The sequence below is a fragment of the Talpa occidentalis genome, unplaced genomic scaffold (genome assembly GCF_014898055.3).
Source record: "Talpa occidentalis isolate TD23 unplaced genomic scaffold, MPIMG_talOcc4v2.1 talOcc4.8, whole genome shotgun sequence".
NCBI lineage: Eukaryota > Metazoa > Chordata > Mammalia > Eulipotyphla > Talpidae > Talpa > Talpa occidentalis.
The window spans coordinates 80,693,725-80,715,413 of record NW_023605194.1 but is presented as its reverse complement, the minus strand read 5'-3'; the positions used below and the strand labels follow the sequence as shown (position 1 = coordinate 80,715,413).

Sequence of the window (21,689 nt, the reverse complement as noted above, 5' to 3'; positions counted from 1 at the left end):
TCATGATTTCCTTCCTATAGAATAAAAACCTTAAAATAGAACATGTATTTAGTGTGTGACTATTTGTGGGAGAGCTACCACTTGTTACACACCAAAGAGAAAATGAAGGTCCTGACTTCATGGAGTTTGGCTTCCAATTAGAAGAAACATACATAGTAAGCAATAAATACATGGATTTTATAATGTGAGATCATCTTTAAACCATACAGGATGAATTAGGAAAGTGAGCAGTGGAGAGGACAGGCTATCAAAAGGACTGGGGTAAATGAGGTCGTTCCTTTAAAGAAGGTGGCTGGGATAAGCCTAAATAAGAAGTGATGTTTGCGCAAGAAGAAGAAGGTTAAGGCATGAACTAAACTAAGTTGCTATCTGCGAGAAGACATTTCAGGCAGAGGGTGCTGAGGTGATAGCACACTTGGTATAAGAAGAGTAAGTGGCTGTAGAAGAATGAAAGCAGGAAAGACCAGGAAGAAGAAAATTAGAAGGTTCCTAATGCCTGGAAGAACATTTCACGGTTGGAAAATTCTGCTCCTCATCACTCTGTTTTTGCCATTTGTAGTGAGAGTACTTTTAGTTGCAAAGGTGAATAAGAAAAACTCTTCCTACCCTGATGACAATGAATTGTCTTCAGTCAGTATTTGAGTTGGTTCATTACCACCTCATCTAGTCTTGAGACAGTTGTTCCATATATAAAATGATCAATTTCTTCAAACTGTATTCTTTATGAGGTTGTCCCATTACTAGCTCGTCCATTACAATTTCAATCCAGTCTCTGTCCTCAGAGAGGACTGTACTTCTACTCAGTGAAAATACCAATCACATTATCAAAAACATTTGTAAAAACAGGATAGCAATTAAAATAATAAGTGAAAATCTATCAGAATGTGAATGGGAACAGTAGTCTAAGAATGATCTGTAAGACACAAAGCACTAAGGAGATGTTGAAAGAGCTTCAGATGTAAAACTTCAACTGATGGGCTTAAAAACACTATCAATAAAAGTAAAAGAAACATAAGAAATAGTTGTAATATACATGATTGTTAAAGGGATAAAATAATTTATATAGATAAAACTCTTATTCTGAGTATGGAAAAACGGCTGAATTGCAACCAGTCAGTTCATTGAAAAAAGCAGCCATTAGAAAACTGGAAAAATTCCCAATGCATTAGTAATTAGTTAAAACAAGTTAAATAATTGAAATTGTTAATAACATATGAATATTAAAATATTTATTGACAAACTTTAGGGAAACTACTTTAATTCAGTGAACATGGTGATGTAAAGCAGAATAAACTCTCTGAGGACAAATGGGTACTTAGAAACATAATTAAAATTCCAGATCTATTTGACCCATAAATTCCTATTCAGCCAATCTGGGGAAAAAAGTGAAATAAAGATAAATGATTTTAAACATTAAAAAACAAAATTTTTTCAAATGTACAAATACTGGTACTAAATGAACTGTTTGGAATATAAAATTTTGAAAGCAGACGAAACATCCATAAAAAGTGATAAATTTAACCATGTAATACTTCACTGTAATAGTATATAATCATTAAAATATATATTGTTGAAGAATAGCAAATCATGTTCATAATATAGTTTAAGTGAAAAAAAGGGGTAGTATTTCACAATAGCATGTTTTGTGAGTGAGTGTGTGTGCGTGTGTGTGAGAGAGAGAGAGAAAGGTTAGGAGACATTATCTGAGTCTTTTATTTAAGGCATTTTTTTTTAAGGTTACTGATATTTTCTGTTTTCTTCTAGCTGTTGCTTCTATACACTTATTATTTGGTAAATAACAATGACCGATTTTGTAGTTTAAAAGGCTAGTATTTTAATTAAATGACTTTTTATAAGATGTTCATCATATCATTGTCTCTCTGAAAGTTATGATGTAACAAGTTCATTGTAACTATAATGATCAGTGGCATTACTTTTATATATAACTCTTACTAGCAAAGTTAAAAATGAAGTAAATCTACGGGATTGAAGTTTGAAGTGAATGTCATTTTTTTCAAATTTATCTCAATTTTGGCAGTTATTTAGGCAGCTGCTGCAATTCTCCACTTGAAACTAAATGTTTATTACAATCATTCTTTAATCCAAAATACATTTTGAGTAGCTACAAGTATATTTTTATTTGCTCAACAAGATTTTCAAAGGTGATAATGACATGAGGAAGCAGTGTTAAAGAAATAGATCAACAATATATCAGATAAAACAGACTTCAAACTCACAAAAATAAAAAGAGACCCCAATGGTCACTACATTATGATCAAGGTGACAATACTTCAAGAAGAAATAACACTCATTAACGTATACTCACCAAACGAAGGAGCACAAAAATATATCAGACAACTGTTGTCATCTCTGAAAACAGACATCAGAGAAAACACATATGTAGTGGGAGACTTCAACACACCACTATCAACAATGGATAGATCAACAAGACAAAAAATAAGTAAAGAAACTAAAGCTCTAAATAAGGACCTAGAGCATTTGGGCTTAACAGACATCTATAGAACACTAAACCCCCAAAAAACGGAGTACACATTTTTCTCAAGCGCACACGGATCATTCTCCAGGATCAATCACATACTGGGGCACAAGACAAACATCAACAGATACACCAAGATTGAAATCATACCAACCATCTTTTCTGACCATGAAGGCATCAAACTAGAAATAAACCATAAAAAGAAGGCAAGGAACTTTCCTACCTCATGGAGACTAAAAACCACACTACTGGAAGACCACTGGACTAATGAGGAGATCAAAGAGGAAATTAGAAAATTCTTTGAATTGAATGACAAGGAGGACACCAATATCCTAAATGTATGGGACGCAGCAAAAGCAGTAATAAGAGGAAAATATATAGCAATAGAAGCTCACATCAAGAAACAAGAAAGAACTCAAAGAAACAACCTAATCTCGAAGCTCAAAGATCTAGAAAAAGAACAACAACAAAACCCCCAAAACCAGTAGAAGAAAACAAATAATAAAAACCAAAGCAGAAATAAATGAAATTGAAACTAAAAAAACAATCCAAAAGATTAATGAAACCAAGAGCTGGTTCTTCGAAAAAAATCAATGAAATAGACAAACCCCTAGCCAGGCTCACAAAGGAAAAAAGGGAGAAAGCACAAATAAACAGGATCAGAAATGAAAAAGGAGAAATCACAACAGACACAGCAGAAATAAAAAGAATAATCAGTAACTACTATGAAGAGTTGTATGGAAACAAGTTCAACAATCTAGAGGAGATGAACAAATTCCTACAACTCTACAATCACCCAAAGCTAGATAAAGAAGAAATAGAACACCTAAACAGACCAATTACAAGCAGCGAAATTGAAATGGTAATCAAAAACCTCCCAAAAAACAAAAGCCCAGGACCTGATGGATTTACAAACGAATTCTACCAAACATTCAGAGATGAATTGGTGCCTATCCTTCACAAACTCTTCCAAAAAATTGAGAAGGAAGAGACAATACCAAACACGTTCTATGAAGCCAACATTACACTAATACCAAAACCGAATAAGGACAACACAAAAAAAGAAAACTACAAGCCAATCTCCCTAATGAACACTGATGCAAAAATCCTCAACAAAATTTTGCTAACAGAATCCAACAATGTATCCATAAGATAATTCACCACGACCAAGTAGGATTCATTCCAGGGACACAAGGATGGTTTAACATCCGAAAATCAATCAACGTTATCCAACACATCAACAAAAAGAAATATAAAAACCATATGATAATATAAATAGATGATGAGAAAGCTTTCGACAAAGTGCAACACCCATTCATGATAAAAGCCCTTGAAATTCTTGGGATACAAGGAACATACCTCAACATCATAAAGGCCATCTATAACAAGCCAACAGCCAGTATCATTCTCAATGGTGAAAAGCTGAAAGCAATTCCATTAAGATCTGGAACAAGACAAGGATGCCCACTCTCACCACTGCTTTTCAATATAATACTGCAAGTCCTAGCCAGAGCAATAAGACAAGAGAAAGACATACAAGGAATCCAAATAGGAAAAGAAGAAGTCAAACTATCACTATTTGCAGATGATATGATAATATACATAGAGAACCCCAAAAACTCCACAGAAAAACTAATTCAACTCATCAATCAGTTCAGTAAATTGGCAGGATACAAAATCAACACGCAAAAGTCAGTAGCCTTCCTATACACAAACAATAAATCTGAAGAAGAAGAAATCAAAAAAACCATCCCTTTTATTATTGAAACAAAAAAAATCAAATATTTGGGAATAAATCTAACAAAAGAGGTAAAGGACCTATACAAAGAAAACTATAAATCACTGTTAAAAGAAATAGAAGAAGACACAAAGAAATGGAAAGACATCCCCTGCTCATGGATTGGAAGAATAAACATTATTAAAATGGCCATCCTACCAAAAGCAATCTACAGATTCAATGCTATTCCAATAAAAATTTCAATGTCATTCTTCAAAGAAATAGAACAATTATTGATGAAATTCATATGGAATCACAAAAAACCCTGAATTGCCAAAGCTCTCCTGAAAAAGAAAGAAGGGAATGGAGGCATCACACTCCCAGACTTCAAACTATACTACAAAGCCATAATCATCAAAACATTTTGGTATTGGAACAAGAACAGACATACAGACCAATGGAAACGAATAGAAAATCCAGATGTAAACCCACAGATTTATGGTCAACTAATCTTTGACAAAGGAGCAAAGACTATGCATTGGAGCAAAGAAAGTTTGTTCAATAAATGGTGCTGGGAAAACTGGGTTGCTACATGGAAAAGAATGAAGCTTGACTACTACCTCACACCATACACAAAAATCAACTCAAAATGGATTAAAGAACTAGACATAAGACCTGAAACCATAAAATATATAGAAGGAAATATAGGCGAAACACTACGTGATTTGCACATCAAAGACATCATTACAGATACATCACCCAAAGCAGTGATAGTGAAGGCAAAGATAAACAGCTGGGACTACATCAAATTAAAGAGCTTCTGCACAGCAAAAGAGACAATAACAAAAACAAAGAGAAACCCCACTGACTGGGAGAACATTTTTGCACCCAACACTAATGGTAAAGGACTGATCACAAACATCTGCAAAGAGCTGATGAGACTCAACAACAACAAAGAAAATAACCCAGTCAAAAAATGGGCAGAAGAGCTAAAAAGAAACTTCTCTGAAGAGGAAATGCAAATGGCCAACAGGCATATGAAAAAATGTTCAACATCACTTGTAATCAGGGAAATGCAAATCAAAACTACCATGAGATACCATCTTACACCAGTGAGAATGGCACATATTAAAAAAACTAGCAAGAACAAATGTTGGTGAGGTTGTGGAGAAAAAGGAACTCTCCTGCACTGTTGGTGGGAGTGCAAACTGGTCCAACCACTATGGAGAGCTGTGTGGAGATTTTTTGATCTATTAAACATATAGCTTCCATATGATCCAGCAATTCCACTCCTAGGTATTTACCCAAAGGACACAGAAACATCAATTCCAAAGAGCACCTGCACACCTATGTTTATAACAGCACTGTTTACAATAGCTAAGCTTTGGAAACAGCCCAAATGCCCAAAAATAGATGACTGGATCAAGAAGATGTGGTACATATACACCATGGAATATTACTCAGCATTCAAAAAAGATAAACCCATGCAATTTGCAGCAACATGGATGGCACTGGAAGGGATCATGCTCAGTGAAATAAACCAAAAAGAAAAAGAAAAATACCGGATGGTCTCACTCATAGCAGGAATCTAGAAAACTTAAATACGGGACCAGGAAAATGAATAACTATAAGAAAGTGAAAATCAAAATCAACAAAAAAATATGAACCAGAGACACTTTTGGGGGATGGGGGGCGGGAGGGGAGGGATTGGGGTCAGAATGGGGGGGTTGCAATTGTTTCGGGAATATAAAAATAAAATTTATTATAAGAAAAAAAAATAAAGTACCCAATGTAAAAACTACAAAAAAAAAAAAAAGATTTTACTCAGTCCTGAAACTCTCTTTTGTCACTATCCACTTCTACACTTTTCCTTCTCATTCCCTTTCATCTTGGATCTCAGTCTTTGGATTAAATGTTCCATGCTTTTCTGTCTTTTAAAAGTCTTTATCTTACTCTGCTAATTTCTTAACAACCTTAATAGCTTCTTTGTTACACAACAAATATCCCAGGTAAGCACATTTATGGAGCGCTCTCCGGGATCTGATCCAGCATTGAGAAGGATGACAGGAAGACAGTACTCAGGCAGGGTGGCACAACCTGGTTGTGCCCTTCGGTTTTTTGTTTCCTAATTATTTTTATAGGCTTACATTCTATAGATGGCTCCAAAGACACAGAAAATATAACAAAGTAGGTATAGTTTCGACATGTTCCTAAATCTTCTAAACAGTCACCACTCTATAGATTAAATGTGGATAAAGGAAATTTTTACACAACGGGATAAGCTATTGATGTCAAATGCAGCAACACACCAACACACTCAGGGGCAAGTGTCTATTTTCCACATGTACAAGTGATTTCTTTTGATCCACGGAGATAATAGCCACATTCACATCCATATGTCACTTTATCCCCACTGTAGTAAATCTTAGAGTTTAGGTTTGCTGCCCCATTCCTAATGAAGGGTGGTTCTTCACAAGCTATCTTCTCTGTTTCTTCTGGAAAGGGACAATTTAAAAAGAAGAGAGTAGTTATCAATACCGGCACATCTCATTGAGGGAAAGCTTATTTGAGGCATTGCTAACCAATGCATTTTGGAGGTTCTGTCCATTTTCCATTCTCACAACGTATTTCTTCTGATCCTTGTATCTCAAAATTAAGTTCACATTCTACATGAACTATTTCTCCATGACAATAAGTTGTTGAATACATCTGAATCTTGGAGTTTAGAGGCAGAAGGGGAGGAGGACATCGACTTCTTCCTCCTAATGAAAAGAGAAATTCAGCGTATTTTGTCATAAAATTACCCCCAAATGGAAAGTAAGGTTTAATTAGCATGTTCATCATGCCAAGTGGCACAGGAAGTATGGCAGTCAGACTGCGGGGTCACCTCCTTGGCCCCCCGCAACTTAGATTCACTGTCTCAGGTGGTAAATATCTCTAGGAGCAGGGACGGCCATATGCATTTAACCAATAGGATGCAGCAAAGGTTATGAGATATATGTGATTATCTGAGTGTGGTTATGCAACAAAATATTGTAACCCCATTCATACTGAGTGACTCTTTCTCACTGCTGATTTTAAAAAGAAGACAACTTCCCCATGTGTGCTTCCAAACAGAGAAAACCATGTGACAAAGGGCAGAGGGCCCTTCCATTCAGCAATCTGCAAAGCTCTGAATCCTACCTACAACCAGAGAGTTTGGAAGCAGATTTGGTCCCCAGTTGAGCTTCAGATAAGGCTGCAGTCCCAGCCAACACCTAGACTGTAGTTTTAATAGACACAAATACAAAGGACCCATTGATGCTATGGTCCAGAATCCTGACTCACAGGAACAGGAGTTCCTGTTCCAACTGTAAAATGTCTCATTTTAAGCTCTAACCATTTAGTAATATCGCTATGCTCCAACAAAAAACAGAAATAGCAAACACTTTACATACATATCTCCTTTATTCCTAAAATAAATATTAAGTGGGGACTATCATGCATGTCTCCCATATTATAAATGAACTAAAACATATGAAGTAAATTTAGTAAGTAGAGGATCTGCTCTTGAATGGATGTCAATCTGAATTAAAATCTACTGCTCTTTAGCTATTGTACAACAGTGACTATGTTAGTTTTCCATTACTGGTATGACAAATTACCATAATTTATTGGTTTAAAACAGCACAAATTTATTCTGGCATCTCTGGAAGCCAATGTCCAGAATAGTTTCACTGGGGCTAAAGCCAAGGTATCAGGGATGCTGCAGTCCTGGAGCTTGATGAGAGAATCAGCTACTCTGCCTTGTCAAACTTCTGGAAGCTGCCTGCATTCCTTGCACACGGCCGTTTCTCCTACTACTCCAGTCTCTTGCTTCTATCATCAAATCTCCCTTCTATAAGGACACTTGTGATTATTCATCAGGATTTTCCCAGGTAGTATTTCTACCTCAAAATCCTTCAGTTAATCACATCTGAAAAGTCCCTTTTGCCAAATAGGCTCATTCCAAGGATAAGGATATGGCTATCTTTGCTAGAGGGAAGGGATGGCAGAGAGGAACATTATTCAGCTTACTACACTGCCTGTCCTACACCTGCTGACTGTTTACTGGAGAAAATAGCAAGTCATTGGCATGCTGACTAATCTGAGTGGGGATGGGAACAAAATAGAAGTTAAGTAGGTCTGCCATAGATTTTTTAAATAACATGCTACAGACTCTAAGCTAACAATCTTCCTCTCTTCAGTTAGAACAAAACTATCGAGCACAACAGAAAATTTAAAAACAAAGTTATTGTTTGGTGCATTTAATGAATTGGGATAGTTTTGGGCACTCCCATTCATGTTCTTGGTCCATTCCTGTTCTTATTCCTCCTAGCACCTATTTCAAATCTCCCCACTCTCTTTCAAGTTCGACCTTGCTGTCCTTCTCCCTTCTATCTATAATGACATGAATTATCATACAGAGATGAGATCGGGTGCGTTCAGGGTGGTATGGCCGTAGACAATAGAAGCTATCAAGTCCTTTACCACTCCCAAACCTTCCAATTTTCAAATTTCTATTTCTCTTTTCTGGCTCAGTTCACATATTAACCATCACCTCTGTAAATGCTATCTCTCACCATACCAATTAGAACATCAATCTTTGTTCATACACTTTGCACCTAACTTTATCACAGTATATATGTATTTATGTCACATAGTTACCAATTATTTTTTTAAAGATTTATTTATTCATGCATATAAGAAGTGGTGTACAGACCAGAAATGTGGGGGTGAGACGATTCACTAGAGATAAAGTAGGGAACAGAACAGTCACACTGACACACTGACTGAAATTCACTGCTAAGGGGAGCAGTGCACAAGACAGGAGAGGTCTGCTGCGCCATGTGGGTCACCTCTCAGTCCTGGGATCAAACTCGTTCTGTAGTAGCTGTGGATAGCTTCATAGTGCTGAACCCCTTGCGCCCCTTGCTGAACCCCTTGCCCCAATTAATTTTTTAACATCTGTTTAATAGCTACACTAAGATCCCCTTCATATTACATTGTGGTATGTTTGAATGACTCTTAAACTGATGTCTTCAAAGAGGTAATCTTAACAACTGCAGAAGAAGAAACTTGACCATAAATAGCCATTGCATTCTAGGATAGCTCTAATTAGATAAACTTGCTTTGCATTTTGATTCATTTTCATTCATATTGAGCTGCATTTTCTGCTCTCTACCCCATTATTTTGGAGACTACGTTCTCACATTAGAAAACGTATGGCCAGGCGAGCAGACCTCTCTTGTCTCGCCAGCTGTTCCCCTCAGCATGTGTTTCGTCATTCTGCATGTTCTGTTCCCCGCTCTGTCTCTGGTGAATCCTCTCACCCTCCCATGCATCTGGCTCTTGTATAAATAAAATTAATCTTTAAAAAAAAAGAAAAAGGAAAATGTATGACCAAATAAGATAGAACCTCAACAAAGCTGGCAGGTAGGGATAGCTGAATCTATTAATCTCCAATTAAAAAGTTATTCATTACAATGAGTTTTAAATTTCATGTAAGAAATTTAAAAATAAGTTTAAAAGATATATTACTGAAAAAAGCTGATTTAAAAGAAAATAGTTATTTATTTATTTATTTATTTTTGATTGTACAAACTGAACGTTTTATTCTGGAGTAAGCAAGTTGATTTTGGATAGTTCTAACTGCTAAACTCTTGACAAAATAAGCACAACCGGGCCTCCCCGGTGGCGCAGCGGTTGAGCACTGGGTTGCGAAGCTGCCCGCAGCCTCTGCAGTGCCAGTTCAATCCCCGGCTGCTCCCCAGCCTCCACCGGAGGAGGTCCCACATGGCGCGCAGACCTCTCCTGCCGCCCGCTGCTCCCCTCAGCAGTGTACTTCGGTCCTTCTGCCTGCTCTGCTCCCCGCTCTGGCTCTGGTGAATTCTCTCACCCTCCCGCGCTTCTGACTGTACCCAGTGCTTGTATAAATAAATAAATAAAAATAAATCTTTAAAAAAAAAAAATAAGCACAACCTTTTCACTGAACAGTGGAATAGAATGTATTAGCAGATATATATCTCAACTATTACAGTTTACCAATATGTAAAATGATCAGATTTTAGAAAATATTATAAAATAAGCTTCACAGAATGTTCAAAAAGAAAAACATCATCAACAAAAATTATCCATCTGTTAGGGGTAAAATCATTCAGTAAGGAGAAGAAACTCAAGATAAAAATAAAGGAACAATTCAGTACTTGTGATAAATTATAAGAGTTTTTTTTTAAGTGTATATTCAATAGTTTTTTTTAATAATAAATTTTAGTTTTATATTCCCCATACAATTTCAACAGCCCCATTTTGACCCCAATCCCTCCCCTCCCGGCACCCCCCCCCCCAAAAGTGTCTCTGGTTCATAGATTTTTGTTGATTTTGATTTTCACTTTCTTATAATTATTCATTTTCCTGGTCCCTTATTTAAGTTTTCTAGATTCCTGCTATGAGTGAGACCATCCGGTATTTTTCTTTTTATTTCTGGCATATTTCGCTCAGGATAATCCCTTCCGCCATCCATGTTGCTGCAAATTGCATGTGTTTATCTTTTTTGAATGCTGAGTAATATTCCATGGTATATATGTACCACATCTTCTTGATCCAGTCATCTATTTTTGGGCATCTGGGCTGTTTCAAAGCTTAGCTATTGTAAATAGTGCTGCTATAAACATAGGGGTGCAGGTGTTCTTTGGAATTGATGTTTCTGTGTCCTTTGGGTAAATACTTAGGAGTGGAATTGCTGGATCATATGGAAGCTCTATGTTTAGTAGGTCCAGAAATCTCCACACAGCTCTCCATAGTGGTTGGACCAGTTTGTACTCCCACCAACAGTGCAGAAGAGTTCCTTTTTCTCCACACCCTCGCCAACTTTTGTTCTTGCTAGTTTTTTTAATATGTGCCATTCTCACTGGTGTAAGATGGTATCTCATGGTAGTTTTGATTTGCATTTCCCTGATTACAAGTGATGTTGAACATTTTTTCATATGCCTGTTGGCCATTTGCATTTCCTCTTCAGAGAAGTTTCTTTTTAGCTCTTCTGCCCATTTTTTGACTGGGTTATTTTCTTTGTTGTTGTTGAGTCTAATCAGTTCTTTGCAGATTTTTGTGATCAATCCTTTATCATTAGTGTTGGGTGCAAAAATGTTCTCCCAGTTGGTGGGGTTTCTCCTTGTTTTTGTTATTGTCTCTTTTGCTGTGCAGAAGCTCTTTAATTTGATGTAGTCCCAGCTGTTTATCTTTGCCTTCACTATCACTGCTTTGGGTGATGTGTCTGTAAAGATGTCTTTGATGTGCATATCCCGTAGTGTTTCGCCTATATTTCCTTCTATGTATTTTATGGTTTCAGGTTTTATGTCTAGTTCTTTAATCCATTTTGAGTTGGTTTTTGTGTATGGTGTGAGGTAGTAGTCAAGCTTCATTCTTTTGCATGTAGCGACCCAGTTTTCCCAGCACCATTTATTGAACAGACTTTCTTTGCTCCAATGCATATTTTTTGCTCCTTTGTCAAATATTAGTTGACCATAAATCTGTGGGTTTATTTCTGGATTTTCTATTCGATTCCATTGGTCTGTGTGTCTGTTCTTGTTCCAATACCATGCAGTTTTGATGATTATGGCTTTGTAGTATAGTTTGAAGTCTGGGAGTGTGATGCCTCCATTCCCTTCTTTTTTTTTCAGGAGAGCTTTGGCTATTCGGGGTTTTTGGTGATTCCATATGAATTTCATCAATAATTGTTCTATTTCTTTGAAGAATGACATTGAAATTTTGATTGGAATAGCATTGAATCCGTAGATTGCTTTTGGTAGGATGGCCATTTTAATAATGTTTATTCTTCCAATCCATGAGCAGGGGATGTCTTTCCATTTCTTTGTGTCTTCTTCTATTTCTTTTAACAGTGTTTATAGTTTTCTTTGTAAAGGTCCTTTACCTCTTTTGTTAGATTTATTCCCAAGTATTTGATTTTTTTTTGTTTCAATAATAAAGGGGATGGTTTTTTTCATTTCTTCTTCTTCAGATTTATTGTTAGTGTATAGGAAGGCTTCTGACTTTTGCATGTTGATTTTGTATCCTGCCACTTTGCTGAACTGATTGATGAGTTCAATTAGTTTTTCTATGGAGTTTTTGGGGTTCTCTATGCATATTATCATATCATCTGCAAATAGTGATAGTTTGACTTCTTCTTTTCCTATTTGGATTCCTTCTATGTCTTTCTCTTTTCTTATTGCTCTGGCTAGGACTTCCAGTATTATATTGAAAAGCAGTGGTGAGAGTGGACATCCTTGTCTTGTTCCAGATCTTAATGGAATTGCTTTCAGCTTTTCACCATTGAGAATGATACTGGCTGTTGGCTTGTCATAGATGGCCTTTATGATGTTGAGGTATGTTCCTTGTATCCCAAGAATTTCAAGGGCTTTTATCATGAATGGGTGTTGCACTTTGTCAAAAGCTTTCTCGGCATCTATTGATAATATCATATGGTTTTTATATTTCTTTTTGTTGATGTGTTGGATAACGTTGATTGATTTTCGGATGTTGAACCATCCTTGTGTCCCTGGAATGAATCCTACTGGGTCGTGGTGAATTATCTTATGGATACACTGTTGAATTCTGATAGCTAAAATTTTATTGAGGATTTTTGCATCAGTGTTCATTAGGGAGATTGGCCTGTAGTCTTTTTTTTTTATGTTGTCCTTGTTTGGTTTTGGTATTAGGTAATGTTGGCTTCATAGAACGTGTTAGGTATTATACCTTCCTTCTCAATTTTTTGGAAGAGTTTGTGAAGGATAGGCACCAATTCGTCTCTGGATGTTTCGTAGAATTCATTTGTAAATCCATCAGGTCCTGGGCTTTAGTTTTTGGGGAGGTTTTTGATTACCATTTCAATTTCGCTGCTTGTAATCGGTCTGCTTAGGTGTTCTATTTCTTCTTTATCTAGCTTTGGGTCATTGTAGAGTTGTAGGAATTTGTCCATCTCTTCTAGATTGTTGAACTTGTTTCCATATAACTGTTCATAGTAGTTATTAATTATTCTTTTGATTTCTGCTGTGTCCATTGTGATTTCTCCTCTTTCATTTATTATCCTATTTATTTGTGCTTTCTCCCTTTTTTCCTTTGTGAGCCTGGCTAGGGGTTTATCTATTTTATTTATTTTTTCGAAGAACCAGCTCTTGTTTCATTGATCTTTCGGATTGTTTTTTTAGTTTCAATTTCATTTATTTCTGCTTTGGTTTTTATTATTTCTTTTCTTCTACTGGTTTTGGGGTTTTGTTGTTGTTCTTTTTCTAGATCTTTGAGCTTCGAGATTAGGTTGTTTCTTTGAGTTCTTTCTTGTTTCTTGATGTGAGCATCTATTGCTATATATTTTCCTCTTATTACTGCTTTTGCTGCATCCCATACATTTAGGAAATTGGTGTCCTCCTTGTCATTCAATTCAAAGAATTTTTTAATTTCTTCTTTTATCTCCTCATTAGTCCAGTGGACTTCCAGTAGTGTGGGTTTCAATCTCCATGAGGTAGGAGAGTACCTTGCCTTCTTTTTATGGTTTATTTCTAGTTTGATGCCTTCATGGTCAGAAAAGATGGTTGGTATGATTTCAGTCTTGGAGTATCTGTTGATGTTTGTCTTGTGCCCCAGTATATGATCGATCCTGGAGAATGATCCGTGTGCACTTGAGAAAAATGTATACTCAGATTTTTTTGGGTTTAGTGTTCTATATATGTCTGTTAAGCCCAAGCACATTAGATCCTTATTTAGAGCTTTAGTATCTTTACTTATTTTTTGTTTGTTGATCTATCCATTGTTGATAGTGGTGTGTTGAAGTCTCCCAGTACGTATGTGTTTTCTCTGATGTCTGTTTTCAGAGATGCCAATAGTTGTCTGATATATTTTGGTGCTCCTTCGTTTGGTGAATATATGTTAATGAGTGTTATTTCTTCTTGAAGTATTGTCACCTTGATCATAATGTAATGACCACTGGAGTCTCTTTTTATCTTTTTAAGTTTGAAATCTGTTTTATCTGATATAAGTATAGCTGTTCCTGCTTTATTTTTTGGTACATTTGCTTGTAGAATTGTTTTCCATCCTTTACTTTGAGTCTATTTTTATCTTTTGCAGCTAAATGTGTTTCCTGGAGACAGCAAAAGGTTGGGTTTTGTTTCTTAATCCAGCCTGCAACACTGTGTCTTTTTTGAAGAGTTTAGTCCATTTACATTTAGAGTTAGTATTGATATGTTAGTATCTGTATTTGCCATTGTGTTTGTCTTTCCTCTGGTTTTATTTATTTATTCTTTTAATAACTTTTTCTGGGGGGGCCTTCTTTTGTTGTTATTCATACCTCTCTTGGTTCTGGCTTTAGGATTCCTTGTAGTATTTTTGGAGTGGGGGTTTAGTTGTAATGAAATTCCAGAGTTTCTGTTTGTCTGGGAAGGTCCTTATTCTTTCTTCATAGAGGAAGGAAAGCTTTGTGGGATAGAGTATTCTTGGCTGCCATCTGTTTTCTTAGTCTCTTGACTATGTCCCTCCACTTTCTCCTTGCCCGTGATGTTTCTTCAGAGAAGTCTGATGTCAGTCTGATTGGTTTTCCTTTGAATGTTATCTGTTTCTTCCCTCTTGTCAGCTTCATTCTTTTTTCCTTGTCTTGGATTCTTGGGAGCTTTGCTATTATGTGTTTTGCTGTATTTTTCCTTTCGTCATGGAAGTTTGGTGTTCTTCTTGCTTCTTGTATATCAATTTTCAGCTCCTTCTTCGCGTTTGGGAAGTTCTCTTCAATTATATCCTTGAATATTTTCTCTGTTCCTACATCTCTCTCCTCTCCTTCTGGGATTCCTATAACTCTTATATTTCCTTTCCTCATGGAGTCAGATAGTTCCTGAAGTCTTTCTTCTGTCTTTTTCCTTCGTACTTCTCCTTCCTTTTCAGTTTTAGTTCTTTTTATTTCTGTGTCTTCAAGAGTACTTATTCGTTCTTCCATTTCATCTATTCTGCTTTCATTGGTTTTCCCAGAGTTCTTTAGTGTCTCCATTAATTCTTTGATCTCCTGCATTTCTTTTACTTCCCTCTTTAGGGATTCAATTTCATTCTTCTGGTCATTAATTATTTTCCCCTTATCATTGTTTTCCTTTATGACTTCTGTCAGTTTTTTAATCACAGCAATTTTAAATTCTCTATCTGGAAGGCTCAGAAGTTCTTCCAAGTTACTGTTGTTTTAATCTGGTAGATGGTTTTCTTTTTGCGGTGTGCTTTTTTGGTGAGGAGTTGCTGGGTTGCATGTGGTTTTTCTACTCCCTACTGCCTGTTTTCTAATATGCCGTATTCCTTGTGACACTGTGTTGTTGGTACTGGGTACTGGGCGACCTTCCCAGCTCACCTCTGGCTCCTCTGGGGAACTTTTGCTGGGTTCACACAGTCTCCACCAAAAAAGGGTCCCTGCTGCAAATGCCAGTGCCAGGCATGCTCCCCTGCACGCCTGGTCTGCCCCAGTGGTGGGTGCCGCTCCCCTCTGGGCTGGGACTGCAGGCTAGCAGGCGCCCTGCATGGGCAAGCCTCCCAGCTTACCTCTGGCTCCTCGGTGAGCCTTCTGCTTGCTTCACACAGTCTCCACCAAATAAAGATCCGTGCTGCAAAATGGCGATGCGGGAACGCGCTCCCCTGCACGCCCGGTCTGCCCCAGTGGTGGGTGCTGCTCCCCTCTGGGCTGGGACTGCAGGCTAGAAGGCGCCCTGTTGCACCTCCCCCTGCAGTGACCTTTAGGGTTAACATTCCCTAGGTCTGGCTGGGCAACCAGCACGCAGGGGGAGAACAGCAAAACCCTACATACCTGCTGCACCTCCCCCCCCCCCCCTGCAGTGATCTTTAGGAATGGCTTTCACCAAGGTCCCTAGGTCAGGCTGGGCAACCAGCATGCAGGGGGAGAACAGCATAACACCCTGAAGCAGAGGAAGTTCAGCTGAAGTTCCCTGAAAAGGCAGAAGCTTATCAAAAGATAATGACCACCAAGAACCACTACAAGAATGCTAAAAATCTTATCCCCTCTTTCTAGAACTACAAACTTCAATCCCTTATTTATCTTTCTAAACTTCCTTCTTTCTTCTACAAAAGTCATTGCTTGTTATGTAGATCACCTCCCTGATGGTGATAGACTGAGCCCATGAGCAAGCTGATTTCATTGATGTTCATTGTCCCTGTGCCTTTGGAAAACATATATATTGGTCACAAACTCAAAGAAAATTACACTCAGATTTTCACTCTTGAAGTGTGTCTGTTTGTCATTTCTTTCACTGACGCCCTGACCACCCTGCACGCTTCTCTCAACCCTGAGGTGGCCTCATCTTCTACTGCTGTGGTGGTCCACGGCAGCGCCCTGCATGGGCAAGCCTCCCAGCTTACCTCTGGCTCCTCGGTGAGCCTTCTGCTTGTTTCACACAGTCTCCAGCAAGAAAGGTCCCTGCTGCAAAATGCCAGTGCCGGGGACGCGCTCCCCTCAATAGTTATTTATTTTAAAAGATAGTACTGAAGACAAGAATTAGATATCACCACAGACATTTTTTAAAGTTCAAAGAGATTAAAACATGGTATCTCTTTCTATGTCTCAGAAATTTTAAAAATTACCTTCACCTACAGGAGATTCTGGGTACCAACCAAAGTTACAGCACTGAATTAAATCTGATCCACTTAGATAATTATTTTCATGGCAGAAAAATTGAACTACATCTCCTTCTTGATAGGTTTCCTTAATAGGATGAAAATAACCATTTTCTATTAGTCTTAAAGAAGAGCATCTTGGGCCTCCCCAGTGGCACAGCGGTTGAGCGCTGGGTTGCAAAGCTGCCCGCAACCACGGCCGGTTTGATCCTCGGCCACAGGGCGAGGGTCCGGCATGGAGCGCAGACCTCTCCTGCCGCCAGCTGCTCCCCTCAGCAGTGTACTTCGGTCCTTCTGCCTGCTCTGCTCCCCGCTCTGGCTCTGGTGAATTCTCTCACCCTCCTGCACTTCTGACTCTACCCAGTGCTTGTATAAATAAATAAATAAACCAAAAAAAAAAGAGCATCTTAACTCTAAATTTGGAAAACAAAGAGGTGTTATTCTTCCTACTAGAACAATATTCATCTACTACTTATTTGCTGTATAAACAATAAAATTGATAGATTTACCATATTTTGTTATGAACAAGAAAAGTATGTTAATTTGTATAGTAATTAAATAACATTAGTCTTATTTCATTATCTGAACTAAAAGGAATTTGGCTCTTTAAGAGCTTTAAATGAGGAAAGCCTGCTACCTACATAATTAAAACCAGAAGCAAAAAAGAACTATGTAAAATGCAACATAGTTAGAATGACAATTTTATGGGTTTATATATGAAAAGAAGTTTATTGAGTGGGAGTAGGTTGTCTTCCAAGTGAGCACCTACTAAATGGTAGACATAACTACGAATATCCTGTCATTACTCGAGACATTTAAGCTCGTTGTCCTCTTTAATTTGTACAACCTACACAGCACCATATACATACATATCTAAATATATGTATATATGATATTGGTTCATATCATTATATAGTTTTCAGGTGTACAACATTGTAATGTGACATCTGTATATGCTACATTGTAAACCCATCAAAAATGTCCACCACCATACAGTTGACCCCCCTTTATTCATTTTCCCCCATCTCCTTCCCTTCTGGTAACCACCATCCTGTTGTCAGAATCAAGAGGTTTGATTTAATGGACCTGGTCTTATTTTAACAACAGTTATCCATTATCTCATGTTCCCAAGTTCATCTTTTCATTTGATCAATAGTGGTAAAGAAATCAATGACCACAAGTGAACTTTACTCTATGGACTTACAATTGAAAATTAGAGTTAAAATGTTACTCCTTTCATGTAGTTTGAGTTAATTATTATGCTTCTGCCCTTTTGGGTTATCAATTTTCTATTTACCTCTGGCATGATCAATATTGTAAGTTAACATAATTTTGTTAAGTTAATACTATTCAAAAATATTTTGAATGAAATATACAGCTTGTGACAAAGAGACTTAGACAGATGTAAATAATTAACTTTTTCTTCAAGAGAAGTGTTGTGTAATTAATGAGGAACCCCTACTGCTTTAAAATTGTTAGTCTTTATTAAGCATGCCATTGAAGATGAGGTCAAAAGACTTGGCTTTTATCATCTTGTTAATCATATCAGGAGAACTCAATGCAGAAAGTAAAAATAATTCTTACTCTTATTTATTATCTAAAAAATATAAAGGAAATCCTAAAATTAATTGAATTTGGATTTTTAATATATGCTTTCAGTTGGGAACATCAATTTTACTAAAAAATATTTCTTATAATTTTAATACTTAGATATTTCCCTTTGGGCAAAACTAGCAAAGTATTCTTCTAGTAACATAGGACAATACACCCTTTGCATATCTAGATTTGGGGGGATAGAAGAACAGTATCTAAATACCTTAAGGGTATGATCATTTAGAAGTTATATGTTAATCTTCATTGTTTTTTAAATTTTATTTTTACAATCCACATGCAATTGCAACCACCTTATTTTGACCCCATCCCTACTTTCCCCGCCTGCCTCGCCCCTTCCCCCCCCCCCCCCCGTGTGTCTCTGGTTCATAGTTGTTTGTTGATTTTGATTTTTTCTTTCTTGTAGCTATTCTTTTTCCTGGTCCCTTATTTAGGTTTTCTAGATTCCTGCTAGAGTGAGACCATCTGGTATTTTTCATTTTCTCTCTGGCTTATTTCGCTGAGCATGATCCCTTCCAGCTCCAGCCATATTGCTGCAAATTGCATGTGTTTATCTTTTTTGAATGCTGAGTGATATTCCATTATGTATATGTATCACATCTTCTTGATCCAGTCATCTATTTTTGGGCATTTGGGTTGTTTCCAAAGCTTAGCTATTGTAAATAATGCTGCTATAAACATAGGGGTGCAGGTGTTCTTTGGAATTAATGCGTTAACCTTAATTCCAATTGCTCACTGGAAGCCACTCCTAGCACGAAAAAGTTGGGCAATTTTAAGTCTGTTTACATAAAGTAAGAACTTAAAGTGGAAAATTTGAAAAATAAGAAGTAACTGTAAATTTTCAGCAAGATTATCAACTGTCAAAAAAAATTTGATTTTTATCCTAATGCTTTATTCATTGATTGAAGTCATGAAGTTGTAATAAGTAGGAGGACTATATAATTGACTACGCAAATGAGGACACTTTGGAGGTGAAAGGAGGCTCTATTAATAAATATGTGGCCAACACATTGAAGCAGGACTGTCCAGACAAACCAAAACCTGCGGACTCTTAAAAAAATATTCATAACCACACAGCCTCGAGTGTGAGTTACTGTGAACATGAGGCAGACAGTTGATGAGTATGGGAGGACAGTGATGAGCATTATTAGTTTATAGGGACAAGAAACCAGTCAGGCTATGAAATGTCCATAGATGTCGGAAACAAAGCAAAATTACTTGGAAAAATAGACACCTTCGGGAATTTGTTCAAAGAAAATATCCTCCAGATTATACTTGACTTTTAGCTGACAGTTTACCACAAATTTTCTACTGAAAAAAAAAAAGATAAGCTATAATTAAAGTGATGAAAGTGAGATACATGAATTCACTTTATTTAATGCATCTAATTATACAATAAGGTAATATTTACATAGTTTTTTTGGTTTTCTTTTTCTATCTAAATAGGGGGAAACCACCTGATATAATTATTGTATCTCATGAAGACACTGAAATAATCAACCTAATTTTCTAATTATATGGTTGTAAGTTTGGTCCACAAAATATTCAGTTGCTTAAAGACAGAGGCTATGATCTCATATGCTTTTGCCCACCCCTACTGGGTGTCTTGGGCAACGGTGAAGTCAATTGTACTTGTCACGTCAGAGGATTGGCCTATGAAGGGTGCTACTTTTCCTTTATGTATATATTTACCCCTTTATCCCTGATAAAGGGGATTCTGGATTATGTTCCCCTAAACCAAACTGGGATGTGCATTTGATATATTTTTAAATATTTAAACCCTTCTGTTAATTATGTCTCATTTACATGTTTTTCATAGATGAAAGATGACCAGAGATTTTACTGCCTTATCGCTATTCAGCTCCATGTTGCTGAATCTAGTTTGCTGTTGTTTAAGGACTGCATAGTGTGCATATGTTTTACTTATCCAATATTCTAATGATGGCCACGTGGTTACCTCTAACTTCCTCCTGGACAGAAATAACTGAAATGAATGCTGTTATATAATCATTTTATTATAGAATGTAAGGCACAGGAGAACTTGAAAAAGCCAGTGGCCAACAATGTTGAAGATGACAGAGGGTTTTATCTGTCCAGTACAACACATAATGAAGAAGCCCATAATAGACACTAGTCACTGCAATATATCAAATACAAGGAATTTGGGGATTTGGAAACTGGGGGTCTTTAGTCAGAGCAGTGCCAACACAGAGTAGATATTAGAAGCCAGTTAGCAGTAGACTGAAGAATAACTAACAGATGGGAGAGTGGAAATAGCGATTTCACTTGGTCTATGGCATGCCTACTTCAGTTGGCCAGGGACAAGTGATCCTACCAAGAGTCTGGAAGGAAAAAATTCAGAATATTTATAAAAATCTACATGAGAACTTCAGAAGCCAAGAAGCTTAAAGTGGAAAGAATGCTAACATAATATACACTGAACTCATAGGCCCCAAGTGGAGTATCATGAAATAGGTGATGACTTTGGAGAAATCAAGAGTCCAGGGGACATAAATATATTATATGAGAGATATGTGGGGATATGAGTGATACAGTGAGAATATGATGTTCAGAGGGACGGAGGGAGGAGCACAGGGGACTGTGCTGATGGTGCACGGGTGGACTGGTGGAGGAAAGTCTATGGGGGACTACACCTGATGGGGGAGTGGGAAACAAATATTGTTTCAAAATGAACAATGGTGTAAAAGAAAAGAAAAAAAGAATATGATGCTATGCTCATTTTATTCCCATTTTGTGCTGTGATCGGAAAGAAAAATAATACCCACTCTCTTTGTTTTCATGTACTTGCTTATTTTAATGGGTAGTCATTCCTACATTATCCACACATTTTTTTTTTCAGAAGTAACATGTAATAAGCCTTATATTCCAAATGCTGTCTACAAACCTGTAAAGACCAAATACAGAACTGAAGATGAAATCACATATGAATGTAAAGTTGGCTTTTATATGCAACCTGGGAAAATAAAGTAAAATGCACTGTTACAGGCTGGGTACCTGCTCCAAGGTGTAACTGTGGGTTCCATTCATAGCCTGATTTACTTCTTAATTCAATTAAGCACAGAAATGTGGATACAATTAATCAAAATATTTGTCATATTGTATATATAACAAGAAGCTTCTTTGATTTTCAAAGTAACCAATTCTTTATAGGATCAAAAATACTTTATAAATGTAAATCTTTTT

At 36.9% G+C, this 21,689-nt stretch overlaps 1 protein-coding gene across 1 annotated transcript in view; it reads left to right on the top strand.

The window, feature by feature from the left end:
- Window positions 1-21,689, top strand: part of LOC119234715 (complement factor H-like) — a 56,001-nt gene that overhangs the window by 8,894 nt on the left and 25,418 nt on the right. Inside the window, 2 exon segments of the mRNA XM_054690687.1 lie at window positions 21,346-21,450; window positions 21,453-21,518. Coding sequence (XP_054546662.1) covers window positions 21,346-21,450; window positions 21,453-21,518 — 171 coding nt within the window.